This window comes from Hibiscus syriacus, unplaced genomic scaffold, assembly GCF_006381635.1.
Source record: "Hibiscus syriacus cultivar Baekdansim isolate YM2019G1 unplaced genomic scaffold, ASM638163v2 tig00111022_pilon, whole genome shotgun sequence".
Classification (NCBI taxonomy): domain Eukaryota; kingdom Viridiplantae; phylum Streptophyta; class Magnoliopsida; order Malvales; family Malvaceae; genus Hibiscus; species Hibiscus syriacus.
Window position 1 is genome coordinate 4,264,801 of NW_024062956.1, and position 18,104 is coordinate 4,282,904.

Here is an 18,104-nt window from a genome sequence, read left to right on the forward strand (position 1 = left end):
AAAAATTATGGACTAAAGGGATCTAAAAAAACTACAAAAACAAAAAAAAATAAAAGGTTAGGGGGAATAATTAAACCATATATAAAGAAAAGACTAAAATAAAATATTTACAAATATAGCAATAAAAATCAAATATTAGTAATAATATATTATAGAGAAAAAAGCCCCAGTAACCGAAAATGTCTTATAATATACGATTTTGACCAACTTTTTTTTGATTTGCCAAAATGACCAACAAAATCGTAATGTGATCTCTGATTCGCAACGCGATCTTCAGTATTGCAAATAAGTTTCCAGATTCGCAACGCAATTCTAACTATTGCATTGCGATTTTCCAAATTCGCATTGCGACAATCGCAATGCGAATCTGACTATCGCAACGCGTATCTGACTATCGCAACGCGTATCTGACTATCGCAACGCGAATCTGACTATCGCGACGCGATTCTGACTATCGCAACACTGAAGTTCAAATTCACAACTCGATTTCTGAATTCACAACACTGAATTTCAAATTCGCAACTCGATTTCTGAATTCACAACAGGTTTTACTTTCGCAACACAAATGTTTTGGGTATATAACTACGCAGCAGCAGCAACTCATAACCTAAATCCCTAAATCGCAACTCATTTCATCTCCATCTATCACTCTCTCCGGCGACATCCGTTCCTATATCTAACGACATCCTTCCCCATCTCTAAATTTTTTTACATAATTTTATTTCTATATAATTTTCAATGATTTCTCTCCCAAATTATCAACTATCAACTTAATAAAGGTATGTTTTCTCTAAGTTAGTGATGATATCTAGTTTAAAGCTTGTTTGTTTAGTAAATTAATTTACAACTTTTATAATGAAATCATCTAATGTTGATCAGGTTTGGATAGATTTGTGTTTTGGAGGGTCATGGGAGAATGTTCATGGTGTTTCACTATATATGCCTTTACCCATGAATCTTCAACTAAAACTGTCATTAAAAAAGTTAACTTATGAAACTCTAATGTTACGTGTTGCAAATAAATTGAATTTAGAGCCCCTAAGTGGATTTAGGCTATCTTATCAGAGAAAAGGTAAAGTTTATTTGTTAACCGAAAATGAAGATGTTGAACGATTCATTGCTTACATTAGTGTTTCGCAAGATGATGTTACATTGTATGTTGTTGAACCTAGAAATAGTGAAGTTGGGTCAATAGCGGGTAGTAATCAACTAAGTTTTTCAACCCCAGTTTATGGTGCTCACAATGTACGACGTTGTTATCAACCTCCTCAAAATTTAATGGTTCCACCACAATTTCATCACCAAGCAAATTTTGTTTCACCACATTTCCAATACCAAACACAATCTAAAAACCCACAACTTTTCCCTAATCCAAATCCCAATAAACTTTCAGCACCAAATTCCGATTTTCGTATTGACCAGTTAGACGATGATGAGCCAACAGAAAAAATTGTGAGTACTAGTCAGTATTCAAAATTTAAAATCGCAACACAATACCCAGACTTTGATCTTGGTAAATACTCGGATTTTGATGATGTTTCAGAAGAAGAAACAGACCCTGCGTGTAATGATTTTGATATTGGTCAATACCCGAATTTTGATGATGAAACAGTTGTTGCCGAGGAAGATGTTGTTGATGATAATGAGGAGCAAGTTACGACTGTGAATGGACATGTTGAACATACATTTTGTAATTCATATAACCCTGAAAAAGAAAAAGAAGAAGAATAAGTCCCCGAAGAAAAGTCCCCGAAGAAAATACCATGGGAGTATAACTGGAATATGCCAGAATTACTTCAGATACCGGAAGAAGAGTTGGTAAAGATAGCAGTTAATTGTTACACAAAAGTTATTTGTATCAAGAAAGATGATTGTTTTTATACAAAGGAAGACTTGAAGATAGTTTTGTATACGAAATGTGTGGAAGATGACTATCAACTAAAAGTTAACAAATCAAGCAAAGATCGTTTCAAAACAAGGTGTATGATTGACAAAAATTGTATGTGGCGTATGATTGCAAAGAGGATAAAAGATTGCGAAATGTTTCAAGTTAGGACTTTTATTGATAAACATACATGTTCAAGAACCCAAGTTTTTCCTAACCATAGACAGGCAAACAAAAAGGTGTTGGGTGGTTTTCTGACTGAGTTAATGTTTTTGAATGGCAGAGTATATCAGGGACATGAAATTATGACTGACATGAATGTTCGGTTCAAGATTAGTATCTCATATTCTCAAGCTTGGAGAGCCAAATTTTATGCTTTGGAATTGTTGAGGGGGTCGCCAGAAGCATCGTTTGCCCAACTGCCGGCTCATTGTCACAATTTAAAGCTAAAAAATCCTGGGTCGGTAACTCATATCAAAACAGATAGAGATTGACGCTTTGAGTTGCTGTTTATCGCCATTGGTGCTGCGGTTAATAAATTAATATAATTTTGTTGACTCATTTTTGTTAGCTACGTGCATTTTATATTTAAATAATTATATTTCTTGTGTATATTATTTTGTAGATTCGTTCGTTTATTACTTGCATGCGCCCAGTTATTATAGTTGACGGAGCACATTTGAAAGGTCGATACCTTGGAGTAAACTTATTAGCAGTAGTCATGGATGCTAACAATGGGATATTGCCAATAGCTTACAGGGTTGGTAAATCTAAAACCTCTGATTCATGGACATGGTTTATGGGGCATCTTAGGGATTGCATAGGTCCTATTAGCAATCTGACAATCATATCCGATAGGGCAAACTCAATTGACAACGTTGTTAGAAGGTGTTTCACAGATGCTTTTCATGGACTTTGTGGTGTTTATTTGTATAGAAATCTAAAATCAAGGTCTGCTAGTATAAAAAAGCACAAATGGACATACTGGAAGGCTGTAAAAGCTTATCGGGAAGTGGATTTCAATAAGCATATAAATTGTTTAAGACGTGTTTTTCCTCAATGTGCTCAAACACTAGAAGATGTAGGGTTTGAAAGATGGTCAAGAGTACATCAACTTGGAGCAAGATATGATTTCATGACGTCTAATAGTGCAGAATCAATCAACGCTCTAAGTCATCATTCCCGGAAATTACCCATTACTATGTTAATGGAGTTTTTTTGAGCCTCTATTCAACAGTGGTACTACAAGAAAAGAAACCATGCATGTATTATTTCTTTAAATTCGTAACTTATCATATATTTTACTAAGTATTATTTATTTAAATTTACAGGAACATTGGAACGGCGTGTTACACCATGGACTGAAAAAAAAAGATAACGGAACGTGTTGTGAAGTCAACGTCATGGAGAGTTGAACCATGTTCAAACACTTAGTTTGAAGTATTGGATAATAACTTAAATGGTCTTGTCGATCTAAATGCAAAGACGTGTAGTTGTATGAAATGACAAACATCTGGTTATCTGTGTATTATGAGTATTTTATGTGTGAACTTTTAACATTTTCAGTTAGGCATGTATTAGTAACTTGAGTTTGAACATTGCTATGATCTGTTCAGTTGTTATTGATCTGTTCAGTTGTTATCACTCTAATTCATTTGACTATTGCAACGCGAATTTGACTATCGCAACGTGAATTTGATTATCGCAACGGGAATTTGACTATCGCAACGGGAATTTGACTATCGCAACGAGAAAATTGCAAAGCGTATTTGACTATCGCAATGCGAAAATCGCAACACGAATATGACTATCGCAAAGCGTATTTGACTATTGTAACGTGAATTTGATTATCGCAACAGGAATTTGACTATCGTAACGAGAGAATCGCAATGCGAAATGGACTATCGCAACGCGAATTTCACTATCGCAACGCAAAAATCGCAACGCGAATTGACTTTCGCGTTGCGATTTTAACTTTCGCATTGCGATTCTGAGTTTAGCGTTGCGAAAGTGTACCTTCAACAGGTCTTTTTTGCCTTCAACATAATGCATATTGAAATCAACAAATCAACTTTTACATTTCAATCAATTAAACAAGTACAAATAAGAATTATTTACACATCAACAAATCAACTTTTACAAATCAATTAAACAAGCAAAAGATAATAATAATTCTTATTTCCTCATCAATTAAACAAATCAACTTTTAAGAATCAATTAAACAATAAAAAAAAGTGTACCCCAGACAGTTGTTTATGCACAAAATACATCAATTTCACGCAGCTCACTTCAGAATTAACCTGCAAAAACCAAGCATTTGCTCAAACAACACTTTCTACACATCTAAAACCAACAAACAACAAATTATTGAATTCTAGGTACTTAACCAAACATTTTCAAACCAAAAAGAGTATATATGTTAACAACACTTGCATGTGACTTACCAATTGTTTATGCACACATTCAGCACGCGGATACAGGTAGGCAGCGTCTCGCACATATCACTCTAGCCATAAAATGCTGAAACCACAAGCCTACTACACCTCTATCTCTATCTGTGGGAGGTAGAAACTGTTTATGTCCTGTCGTCAAACGCTCCAAGCACATGCATACGAGAGGAACACAATCTCCTCTGGCTCCCTGCGTTTGTTGTGGCACGGTCTCGTCTCTGATCACTGAAACATTGAACTTCTTTGGCTTCTTGTTTCCAGAATAAGTCCAATAATTAATCGCATCCAAGTATTTAGCCAAATGAGCGCTCCATCCCTAAATAATATCTCTCAAATCAGATAATGATATGTAATTCAACATGCTGTCATGTACTATTGTCTTCAGGGATGGGAGTTGAAGCTCGACGAGAAGCCAATGACGACGTTCCAAAACAGGGATAAACAACTGCAATCATAAATAATAATTCAATTGTGACTTATTTATGAACACCTTTAAAATATTTAAAAAATAAATATTAACCTTATCGACCTCCCACCATGCAAGATAAAGTTTAGCTTGTCCATTACCCAACACATATGATTCATCTCGTTGATCCTTCAAGTGAGCTACGTGAAAAGACATCGGCATAATAGTCCATCTCGTATTTTTTATTTTCTTTATTTTCCTTATTATTAGAAGACGTGACACCCATGCATCAATATGTTGTTTTATAAAAAATACATATATTAGTGAATTTCATAAATTTTAAAAAAAATTAATCAAAATACAATATAAGAAGAATATAAGACTTATATCCCCTTCAAAATAGCCATTGTCTTCAACCCCTAATAACACACCCCACCAAGACCGATCAAGAAACAAATGAATATCATTGTTGAGTTTGCATATGTCAGTGAAACACCTCTGGCTCCGCTCATGTAGATAAAAATCAATAGCGGCCTTAGCCCAAAGGGTATTATCAAGAATTGTCTCCGGTAGTGTTCTCCTCTCCACTTCAGATACCGGAATGGTACTCACCGGTAACTTATACGAAATCCAACTCTCATCTATCATGTCAGGCACGTGAGGGGGTGTCTCAATATGTCGACATATTATGCCATGAGAATCGGGCTCTTGAACGGTGGGAGAGACCTCTTCAACGATGACAGTGGCCTCTTGAACGGTGGGACGGGCCTCTTGAACGATGATAGGGGCCCCTTGAACGATAGAAGAAGCCTCTTGAACGATGACAGGTGAATCAGACTTTTTCTTACGTTGTCTTAGCACTATTGGGGTGAACGGAGACGTAATAGCATGTGCACGACGTCTGATGCATGAACCCCGTCGTGAAAGAAAAACCCTCCGTAAAACATTCACCTTATCGGGCCGCTAAAAATAAATTAATACATAAATCAGTAAATAAACAGACATGATATTAAACAGAAACAAAGACAAATATGTTTCAAATTTGCAACACTGTGAAGTTAGTATTTGTCTTTGTTTTGTCTTTTGGTTGAAGTAATGCAATCCATTCAAGTTTCAATTTGCAGAAGAAGAAGAAACATAAAATCGCAACGCGAAAATGACTATCGCAACGCGGAAATGACTATCGCAACACGTATTTGACTATTGCAACGAGAGAATCGCAATGCGAAATGAAAATCGCAACGCGAAAATGAAAAACGCAATGCAAATTTAGTTTCGCATTGCGATTTTCTCGTTGTGATTTTCAATTCGCATTGCGATTCTCTCGTTGCGATAGTCAAATACGCGTTGCGATAGTCATTTCCGCGTTGTGATAGTCATTTTCGCGTTGCGATTTTATGTTTCTTCTTCTTCTGCAAATTGAAACTTGAATGGATTGCATTACTTCAACCTAAAGACAAAACAAAGACAAATACTAACTTCACAGGGTTAAAGAATAAACAGTTTAGCAGTATTGGCAGCAACCGAATGAATTTACTAAGCAATCTAAGTGAAATGGTTAATCTAAGTGAAATTACGAGTAAATGTATCATCTAGTTAAATATGAAAAATTTTAAACTTACCTCATTGCGTAGAGTATGAACCTCATTCTGCAACGATGTTACCATCTCACGTAGAGCGGCTACCTCACCATGTAAAGTACCGACCTCCTCACGCAAGGCATTGACCTCATCACGTAACTCATCCCGTGGAGGTTCGGGAGATAAATGTCGTGGCATCTTTGTCGGTCGCCTATCATGAGGTGATGGTGGAGAAGAGGCTCGATGATGTGACAGAATAGGTGATGGCTCTCGTTGTAGAGGTGTAAACTCGGCTCGATAAGGTGATTGCTCTGGGTGAGGTGATGGATCTCGAAGTGGAGGCTGCTCATCATCCATGCCATAAAAAAAAACGCTTACTAGCTTGCCACCAATCAGTGGAAAGCTCAGCCTCCGTGCGTGTCAGCCTCTGTAATGGAGTGTTGGCCTCCTAACAATATAAAAGCTCAAACAAAGTTAAACATCTACTAGTAATAACTTGTTTATATATGGTAGTATTTGTGTTAACTTACATCATTTATTATTGTATACTGTAGTAACTCTTCCCAATCCAACATTCGTTTCCTCTTCCAGGAAATAGCCCCGAGAATATCATTTGAAGTTTTTAATGCATATGTCTTCATGCTGGGAAAAGCCTCAAATATCCAAATCTACAAACGATATATTATACAAACATTAGTAATTGTTAAATAATTAATTATAATTTTAAAAAACATTATATAGAAATTCTTACCTGTGTGGTTGGCCCTAGGAGAAGAGGGAGTTAAGTGGTTGACCAACATCTTTAATATTATTTTAGAGACTGCCAAGATGCTAGAGGAGTGGAGAGAGTCTACAGTGATACCAATCTTTAAGAATAAAGGAGATCCCCAACGTTGTGGCAACTACAGAGGTATTAAACTACTCAGTCATACCATGAAGCTATGGGAAAGGGTGATAGAGGCTAGGTTGAGACAGGTTACTAGGGTTTCGGAAAACCAATTTGGCTTTATGCCAGACAGGTCTACTACGGAGGTGATTCATCTACTTCGACGGCTTATGGAGAAATATAGGGCAAAAATAGAGATCTTCACATGGCGTTCATTGACCTTGAGAAGGCGTATGATAGCGTTCCCCGCGATACGATCTGGAAGACCTTGGAAACGAGATGAATCCCAACTGCTTATATCCGGGCGATTCGTGATATGTACTGTAGATCTACTACATACATCAGGACTATAGTTGGTGACACCGAGGCATTCCCGGTGGAAATCGGACTCCACCAAGGGTCGGCTCTTAGCCCTTACATCTTCGCCTTGATTATGGACGACATCTATTGTGCGACACCAGATGGTGTTCCATGGTGTATGCTTTTCGCTGACGACATTGTCCTAGTTGCTGAAACAAAAACTGAGCTGAATAGTAGACTGGCTACCTGGAAGACTGCTTTGGAAGAAAAATGTCTTAGGATCAATATTGAAAAGACAGAGTATTTATGTTCAAACTTCAGTGGGAACCAAAACGATGAAGATGTAGAAGTATGCATAGAAGGACACGTTCTCCCCTCAAAGGATTGTTTTAAGTACCTAGGGTCTATGATACATAAGGATGGGGTGTAGATGATGACGTTACACACCGTATAAAGGCGGGATGGCTAAAGTGGAGGGCAACTACTGGAGTTTTGTGTGACAAGAAGGTGCCTCAAAAACTTAAGGGAAAATTTTATAGAATGGCAATAAGACCAGCACTGTTGTATGGATCAGAATGTTGGGCAATCAAGAATGATCACGCAAGGAGGATGGAGGCCGCAGAAATGAGAATGCTTCGATGGGCATGTGGTAAGACTCTATGGGACATGACACCAAATTCTACTATTAGGATGTCCTTGGGGGTAGTGTCTGTATCCGAAAAATTAAGAGAGGGAAGACTACGGTGGTTTGGGCATGTCCTTAGGTGACACCCGTCAGGTGCGGTCAGGAGGGTAGAGTCGATTACAGTCGACGGTGCCAGAAGGAGAGGACGACCAAGGAGGAAGTGGGAAGACTGCTTAAGATCTGATTTGAAGGATTTAGCCCTTACCGAGGACATGACCTCTGATAGGAAATTATGGAGACTTAAGATCAGGGTAGTCAATTAGTACGGGTCACATCCATAGGGTGTAGCATTTATGTCTTCTTTTAATGTCTTTATAGTAATTCTCATGACTTCTACTTTTTATACGTTTCTGTCATTGGAATTAATGAATGCTTAAAACTAGGGTAGCGGATTAATGTTGCCTTAGTTTAGGTTTTAACCCTTTTAACTTTATTAATTCTCGTAGTTTGCTATCGTTCAACTTCTGTGTATCATTCTCTTCATGTTTCCTCTCTTTAATTTTAGTCGGGTCTTAGGTTTCTGTCTATATGCTGAGATTATTATGCAGGGATTTATTAGCAAGGATTACTTCCCATTATATGACGCACATATGAAGATTGTATATGAAGACTGTTCAAATATTTATTTACTTATTTATTTATACATGCATTGCATTTTATCTTTATTTTTAATTTTCTGACTGCCGGAGGTCTTCCACGGAAGCTGTTCTTAACCATGCGTTAGGGGCAGCCTACTACTCTACCTCCCCCTTACCCCATTGCATATGGGAATAGGGTTTTGTTGTTGTTGTTGTTGTTACCTTAAAGGCCCAAATAAAGCCTGCCAAAGTGTATTTGGAACCATCGACGCGCAAACTTTTTCGGTCATCAAAGGCAGACGACAACTTATTCCAAGTAGCTTTCCATAGATACGAACCCCACGTAAACAGGTTCCATGCATTTAGGTCATCTACCAATAATATTAGGTCCTTAGAAATAGGTTGTCTGGCCTCTCTGCCTAAAAAGTCGGCATACAAAAGTACTAAAAGGCATACTCGGACAACATCGACGTCATTCATCTGAGTAAAATCATCTTTATTAAATAATCTTTTCAAGTCATCGACGTGGATACTCGGCTTCGACTTTGCCAACTCAGGAAAAACCCGATATAACCATGATGGGTGAGCGATATGACTGGTGTACCGATCTACATCATCGTGTCCGAAGCGTAGACCAGTGATTAAGCAAAACTCCACCCGCCCAAAACAAGTATACGTCGGTGGAAAATGAAACCATATCTCTTCATCACCACGTCGTATACTCTCGGGTAGATCGTTAGTCATGGTCTGAAGCCACAAATGGGTCAACATAGCATCTCCACCCGGATGTTGTACTTTCAGCCATGGCCCGAAGCAAGTATCCTCAAACAATTCTCTTTGTACAGGTGAAAGCTTAAATGCAATTGTTTTGGCTAGGCTTACTTTATTCCTTAAGGTCAATTGAGCCGAAAAAAATTTCTACAAAAACAATAAACATATCAAGTTAGATATACCATTTTAAATTACACTGTGAAGATATACAAAAAACAATAAACATAAAGAGTAGTAGTTTATTCTTGAAACTTAAATTTGCAACACTGTGAAGTTAGTATTTGTCTTTGTTTTTTGGTTGAAGTAATGCAATTCATTCAAGTTTCAATTTGCAGAAGAATAATAGTTTCTGAAACTTAAAATCGCAACACGAAAATGACTATCGCAACGCGAATTTGACTATTGCAACGCGAAATGAAAATCGCAACGCAAAACTAAAATAGCGTTGCGATTTTGTCGTTGCGATTTTCATTTCGCGTTGCGATTCTCGGTTTCAAATAGTCTTCTTCAAATTGAAACTTGTATGAATTGCATTACTTCAACCAAAAGACAAAACAAAGATAAATACTAACTTCACAGGGTTAAAGACTAAACAGTATAGCAGTATTGGCAGCAATCGAATGAATTTAATAAACAATCTAAGTGAAATGGTTAATCTATGATTGAAATTATCAGTAAATTTATCATCAATCTAAATATGAAAACCTTAATAATAATACAAAAATTTCAAAATAAAAATAATTAAAAAAAACTAACATTCGGTTGTTGATTTGGTTGATTTTCCATTTTTGACCGTGAATGGTTGTGAGGGTGGCTCTGAGAGATGGAGATAGACACATTTCGTCGGAGATGGGGACGGATTTCGTCGGAGATGGGGACAGATGTCGCCTTAGAGAGTGAGAGATGAAGATGAGAATGAGTTGTGATTTAGGGTTTTAAGTTATGAGTTGCGATTACGGGATATAATGTTTACATTTGTGTAGCGATATATTAATATTCGTGTTTGGAATTTGAAAATAAAATACGTGTTGCGATAATAATGGCGCTTTGAAAATCGCATTGCGATTTTGTATTATCGCGTTGCGATAATCAGATTCGCGTTGCGATAGTCAGAATCGCATTGCGATAGTCAGATTCACATTGCGAATTTGGAAAATCGCAATGCGATAGTTAGAATCGCATTGCGAATCTGGAAACTGATTTGCAATATTGGAGATCGCGTTGCGAATCAGATATCGCATTGCGATTTTGTTGGTCATTTTGGCAAATCCAAAAAAAGTTGGTCAAAATCGTATATTATAAGACATTTTCGGTCACTGAGGCTTTTATCTCTATATTATATATGAAATCAAAGACTGGAATGGAAAAAAAATAAAAATCGATGGTCGATTTCAAAATACACAAAACAACACGCATGGTGACCAAATTAAAACAAAATGAAACAAAATATCCATATCAGAATAAACAAATAACATGAATCCCCTGGTGACTATAATGAACTGAAATTATATTAAATAGCTTGAAATAAAAGGAATTAAATTTGCAAACATAGCTGGAATGTAAGGCTTACAAAGAGAGAGGACTAAACACGCAGTTATCCCCAGATGAAACAAATGACATGGTCCATGTACACGTCATTTACTTGAAATAGAGAAAGAGAGGCACTAAATGCCAAATGATGCTTTGGTGGCAATAAAGCATTATCATGCTTTAAAAATAAAGAAAAGCAAATGTGACCCTTGGAAGTTTCAAGCAGCAAGAGTCGTTTAATTCGGCTACCAACCTGTACGCGTTGGTGTTAGCTCTTTCGCCACTGCTCCTTGGACACGCGCTCGATCGGAGATTCCCTCTCTTCTTCACTTTTTTTCCTCTTTGTTTCAAATCCCTCCTACCACGATCTCTTTGATGCTATGAAGTTTCCCTCCACTCCGGTGAAGCAATGATCTTTGAAACCGAGAGGTAAAGTATTTTCTTGATAACTCTCCAGTATATCTCGTGAATACTGTGTGTAATATGGCGTGTACTCTCTGGTAATCGTATGAAAAATCCTCTCCCATTTCGTTCGATTTATATCACATTTATAACTCTCTGGGAGGTTGAGGCGTGTTGGTTGCGGGCATTGCGGCGCCGTGAGAAACGTGAAGCATAAGGGGTCCTCGGGTGCTTGGAGAAACGGCTGGACGAGGGTTTCTATCGGGTCATGGGGCCTGAAAACGAGCCACTGTTAGACCTGATGGGTTGTAACTTTTCATTGGGCCTGTAAATAATAAAATGTTTGTTAATAATATATATAAAAATAATATATATATATATATGCATGCTTTTAATTTGGTCAAAAAAGTGTGTCTACAAGTGAGTATAATGTAGTATATGTTTAAAAACTCTCAACTGTTCAATATTGGATATTCATACCTTCGTATATATGATGTTCAAACATAAGACCTAAAAGATAACAATTCACTAACCACTGAGATTGCTTGAATCATATAAGTAAAATATTATTTTTTTGCTTATATTTTGAGTTTTAAGGTTTAAAATTCAATAACTAAATATATATATTATAAAACATTTTAGAACAAAGTTAGTTGAAAAAAAGTAAAATCATAACAAATATGTTTCTTGATGCCAAGGAAAACGAGTATAGTTTAAGTGCTCCCATGTACCATTAAGCCTTAATAATAATCACCATTAAGAGCACCCATCTTCACTTGCTCTTTTTCATTTTAAGTACTCGATTGGTTAAAAGCATGGGTTTAAATAACTGAATAATTAAAAAATAGTTTGAAAAAAAATAAAACAAGCACTATTCTATGGATTAAGCCCAATCTTACAACAAATGTTTGAGAGAATGATGATGACAAATACGATTATACAAACCAAAACCAATAGAGAGATGTCAATTTTACAACAAAACACAAAACATTCTTCAAAACATAAAACACGAGCTCGCACCTGAACAAAGACTCTGGAATCATCAATCATGTTGTGCTCGCAATATCCTGAAATAGAAAAGGAATGCATTTTCAGGCAGTTTGGTAGAGTAAACTGAATGAATGAATGAATATGGCTTGGGCTATTGAATGTAGTGCCACTTACGTCTGGAAGGATTATTCAAACCATCTCGTTATTTTGAATATGGCTTCAATGCCTTCTTCCCTACTTAACTGGATGGATCTGATTGTTTGTTGATTCATCCCTTTTGATCTGCATATTTTCTGAATAAGCTCAGGCGAGACCTCAGACAAATAAACTTCGTTTAGATCAGGTAGACTTTCCCAATCATCCGGCAATGTCGTCAACTCCTGGCATGCGGCAATGAACAACTCTTGAAGACCAGGCATCACTCCTCTGTTGATCAAAATTTCTTTCAATCGAGGGCATCTCCCAATTTTTAAAACCTTAAGCTTTTGGAATCCTTCAAGGAAGTCTAATCGCTCTCCCTCGTATAAATTTAGTAGTTTGAGTTGTACAAGATTAGGCAATGCTTGGATGTGAGGGAGAAAATCATCCCTCAATCTAGACCAATTTAATACCAAACTTGTGAGGTTGTCGAGTGAGTTAAACCAGTGTGGTACCTTCTCCAGTTTCCCGACTAACGCAAGTTTCCGAAGGTCAGGGGGAGCGGATTCAAGAGCGTCCATCTTCACTTGCTCATCTTCGTTACATGATTTCACCTTTAAGGATTGAAGATGTGTCATTTTTGCAATGGCTGAGCATAAATATTTCTCATCAGCTTCCTTCACATTGGTAACGCCAAGTCTTCTCAATTGTACCATCTTGCTGAGTTGTTTGATGAAATCGCCTCTTGCGTCCACAAAGCTCAAAACATGTAAGTTGCTTAGCAAACAAATGTTGGATGGAACTACTGGGCCAAACTTACAATCAAATGCCATTCGGTTTACATTGAAACCAAAAGCAATAAGGAATCGAAGATTTTTCAACTTCACAATTCCTGCTGGAAGCTCTTTGATTTGAGTCCGCTTCATAAGTAGAAACTGTAAGTTGTAAAGCTTGCCGATGGATTTCGGAAGCTTTTTCGCTTGAGTCCCTTTTAGGTTAAGATATCTCAAATTGAATAAATTCATCAATTCGTCTGGGAGTTCCTCGATTGGAATGTCTTCCAAATCCAACACTCTCATCAATTTAAAACCAGAGGGCAGTCTATTGAAGGACGATTTAGAGGTTTCTTCAACAGCAAAAACAAATAATGAACGAACCCGAGATAGTGCAGTCTTGCGTGCAGCTTTCATTTCATTCTCCTTTGCTTCAATAGACCAACGACGGATTCCATCGTCTTCCACTTCTTCTTTCCCATCAGATTTGGCAACAAACTTTATGGATTTTGATATGGAAACAGCAAACTCCCGCAAAATGTCATGCATCTTAAATGCCCTGGGCCTCCCAGATTTATTCCTCTTCTCAACTTGAAGCAAGCCTCTGCATATCAACTCGGATAGATATCTCTCCGCAACTACTTCTGGAAGTGTTTCTTTTAGCGGTTCAACAAAGCCTTCAGCCATCCAAAGTCTAATGAGCCTTTTACGTCTAATCTTATAACCTTCTGGGAATATGCAACAATATAAGAAACATTGTTTAAGTGTGTAAGACAAATCATGGTAGCTAAGCAATGAAATATACTTGAGCCTTTCAAAATATGTATCATTTTCGCTTAGCTCCTGATTTAAGTTGTCATAAACTCCATTCCATTCGGCAATCGAGCTCTTGGAAGCCATCAAACCGCCCAAGGCCACAATAGCTAATGGCAAGCCTTGACATTTTGCAACCAGCTTTCTTGCTGAAGGTTCAAGATATGGTGGGCATTGTCCACCTTTGCCAACAAAAGATTTCTTGAAAAAAAGAGTCATGCTCTCTTCAAACGGTAAGTGTTTAAGAGGAAAGATGTGTTTTACAACTCCAAATTCAAAGGAAGCAACGTCGTCCTTCCGTGTGGTAAGCAAGATCCGGCTTCCATTCATATTGGCAGGAAGTGCTATGCTGATATCTTGCCATAAATTAGTGCTCCAAACATCATCAACCACAATTAGATACCTCCTTGGCTGCAAGAAGTTCACCAGTGCCTCCACCAAATCTCGATAACTCATGGAGTCTAGGTTGATCACCGGATCCATCTTTTCTTTTGCCTTGCCGTAGAGCTCTTTGATGATGCATTTGAATAGTTCTGTTACAATATATTGTTGTGAAACAGTGATCCAGGCACAACAATCGAAATGTTGCTTGACAACTTGTTTGTTGAAAGTGTTGGCGACGAGAGTTGTTTTACCTAGACCGCCCATCCCAACCACAGAAATCACGGTCCTTTGAAGCTCTTCATCCAACAGCCATCCCAGTAACTCATTTTGTGCCTTGTCGATTCCAACAAGATCGACATCTTTAAAAAAGAGAGTAGATTCACTCAGATTCTTCACCCAGTTGTTACGGTGATATTCTCTTCGGATTTGCTTATCAGATTTTCTTGATTCTGATCGAGAAATCGGATATCGTTGGTTTCTCTCTGCAATGCTTTTGATTCTTTTGTTGATATCTTGTAACTGGACAGCTATTTGATGCCTGAACAATAAAGTCTTGGGAAAATGAATAAGCTTCAAGAAAAACTTGGTGGGTTTACCCCTCCATTGTTGTTGCTTGTTGAAGTGGAACATGAATTCGTCGACCACGTCTTCAACTTCATAGGTAATGTCTCTGACGCTTGCGACCCATTGTTTATCGGTTTCAGAGATGGGTACTACTCCTAGGCTCGTGTCAACATCCTCAAGGAAAGCTGTAATGGCCTTGAGCTCAAGCTTGATTTCATCGATTTCAGCTCCAACCTCTGTCAGCAAGGAAGCTTCCTTTTCTAAAACGGAGACGAGCTTGCCCGTTAACAGATCTAGAGAGCTTGATAACTCCATTCTTTCCAATTCTAGAGATAAAGGCTTGACGGTTATCAGATGATCTTTAAATTATCTATGCAAATGAAAAACATGTTGCCATGAAAAGTTCTGTAATCATATTCCAATTATTGTATAATTTATAAATAAAAGTTAAAGCTATGACAAATAAACTATCATATTGATTATAATCACAAACCTTAAAGCATTCAGACTTGGACTGCTTGAATTCAAACCTGTGGTTGGTTAGGGTTGGCTGGGAAGGAAAGAAGAAGACGACTAATTATAGCGAGTTTTAGTTTACAGTCAACTCACAGAGTTTTTTATGACTGGACGGCCACGATCGGTCTTCAGTAATGAACATAGAAGTGATTTATTTATTTTAATCAATATGAAGGTGATTTATTAGTACAATAAAGGGTAAACTACTCTCATGTGAACTTTTATTAGCATAATAGTATTCGGAGTATATTAACTTTTGGGTAAAGTATATAGATGATCCACCGACTATTAAAAATTATAAAATAGTCACCTAACTATTTATATGTTTTAATTTTGTCCTTTGTTGTTAAAAATATAACAGCCGTTTGAGCTGAACGTTAACATGTTGACTGTGATATGATAAAATTATATTTTAATTGTCGGAACCGTCTTTCGGTTGGGGCCCGGAATTGGGCTTCGACTTGTAAAATGTGGATTGGAGTCGCCACCGACCAATTTAAAACGAATTTAGGTGGGTCGGACACCATCTTACCTGATCTTCGTTGTACCAGAAACGTGTCGGGTTCGGGAGTCGGTTACGGTCAAGGAAGGATTAGCACCCTTGAACCGCCCTTTCGGTACCAATTAATTTGCCGGTTGTCTTTAATTGCGAAAATTAAAATTTGAATTGAAATTTAAAACATTCGATTCGAATTACTTACCTTTGATCGATTGGAATTTCTGAAAACAATGAGTCGAAGATGTTAGAAAAAAAATAACAAATAAATAATAAATTAGGAAAAATAAAATAATAAATAAATAAATGAATATAAATCAAATGGCAAGAATATTTAAAAAATACTAATGTCAAAATAAATAAAAGAATAAAAAAGGATCAAAAGTGAAGAAAACGAGATAGGGAAAAATAAAAATAAAATAGAATATTAAAAAATAATAATAATTAGAACGAATATTAAAAACGTTAACTTTTAAAAGTAAATAAAATAACAGGAAAAAGTGAAAAGTGTAATATGGGAAAGAAATAATAATAATAAAATAAAATAATAAAAGAAATGAATAAAGGGTTAAAGTTTGAAATTAGAAAATGTTAGAAACAAAAACAAAATAAAGTAAATAAATAAAAGGATCAAAATGAATTAAATTAGACTTTGTGCACTGAAATTGATACTAAAACCCAATCTGTAAAAAAGCAAAATTAGAGGGTTAATTCATAAAGCATAAATAAGGACTAAATTGAATGAATTCAGAATCTGGAGGTAGAATTACAAACGGTGGTCGGATTTTAATGCGACTCAAAACAGCAGGGACTGCGGAGAGAATTTAAGAATCTTCTATTTGCATAATGGTCCCTGCTATATATATATCCAACCAAGCCCATTTTCACTTCATTTTCAGCATTCTCTTAAAAATCTCATCTCTCTCAAACGATAGAAGGCTCTCGGCTCCTATCCCTTGGCGATTTTCGGTCGCCGCTGCCGCCGCCGCTCGCGGAGGCCGACAAACCAAAACTCACCCTGAAACACTCGTCTCAACGCTCTCAAACCAAAACCGAAACCTTAACACTCAATAAATCCCCCCATAAGCGTAGATCTACGCTCAAAGCTTCGTCTTGTACCTTTTCCGATGAGTCTTCTCGGCTTCCCGGCGTGCTCCTGTCTCGACGATATCCTCGTTTTTGTTTAGATTTTTACTTGCTTGGATTTACTGTTGTGGGGCTTTTCGGCCTTTGGTTTATATGTTTCTTGGCTTACTGTTCTCTCTCTGTTCGTTGGTTTTGGTGATATTTGGTGTAGATGGTTTTGGTTTACTGTGTTTGGCTTTGATGATGTTTTTTGGCTTAGAGTTTCTCTGGTAGTGTATTGTGTACTGACTTTCGATTTGTTTGACCGTGGTGGTCTCTATCGATTTTGGGTACTGTTGATGGTTCTTCGGTTTACTGTCTTCAATGGTTCTCGATGATCCTGTTCCCCCGTTGCATGGCCTCACCGGGCTTTTATAACCCCCACCGGTCGTTATGAGTCCCAAAAAAAGGGGGTTGTTGCTGTTGTGGCCGGTCATCCCGGGATGGGTCAGTCCCTGGATTTTCGGCCGGTCGTTTCGCCTCTTGACCATTCGGTTACCTCTGTGTGGCGCCATTGCACCCTGTGTTGACCCAAATGATATCTTAGGGTTTTTCAAACCCCAATCCCCAGTTACAGCGCTATGACAGACGTTGGAACCCTAATCTGAGCTCTGGGCTGGGTCAGGCCCAACTTGGCTCACTTGGACCCCAAAATGGACCTGGACAATTAAAATGAAAATAAAATTAATAAAAATAAATAAATAAAAATAAATAACAACGATAATAATAATAATATAAAATATTTTCTACAAACTATATATATATTTTCAAAAGTATTTTAAAATATATATATTTTTTAAAAACGTTTTCAAAATTATATAGTTTTCAAAAA

The 18,104-nt window shown here is 37.1% G+C and overlaps 1 protein-coding gene across 3 annotated transcripts in view; it reads right to left on the bottom strand.

Annotated features, from left to right (window-relative positions):
- Window positions 1–15,718, bottom strand: part of LOC120150458 (disease resistance protein RPM1-like) — a 31,483-nt gene extending 15,765 nt beyond the window's left edge. Inside the window, exons 1-4 of one of the 3 annotated variants that reach the window (XR_005518531.1) lie at window positions 15,629–15,718; window positions 12,638–15,505; window positions 12,494–12,540; window positions 11,579–11,798 (exon numbers count right to left, since the gene is read on the bottom strand). Coding sequence is in view for 2 of the 3 variants with exons in the window: in XM_039163150.1 (XP_039019081.1) it covers window positions 12,649–15,450 (2,802 nt within the window). In the remaining variant the exon portion in view is untranslated. Of the gene's footprint in view, window positions 1–523; window positions 531–11,578; window positions 11,799–12,478; window positions 12,541–12,637; window positions 15,506–15,628 lie in introns of those variants that run through there. The other 2 variants (XM_039163150.1, XM_039163149.1) reach the window with 2 other exon arrangements.
- Window positions 15,719–18,104: the final 2,386 nt, after the last annotated feature.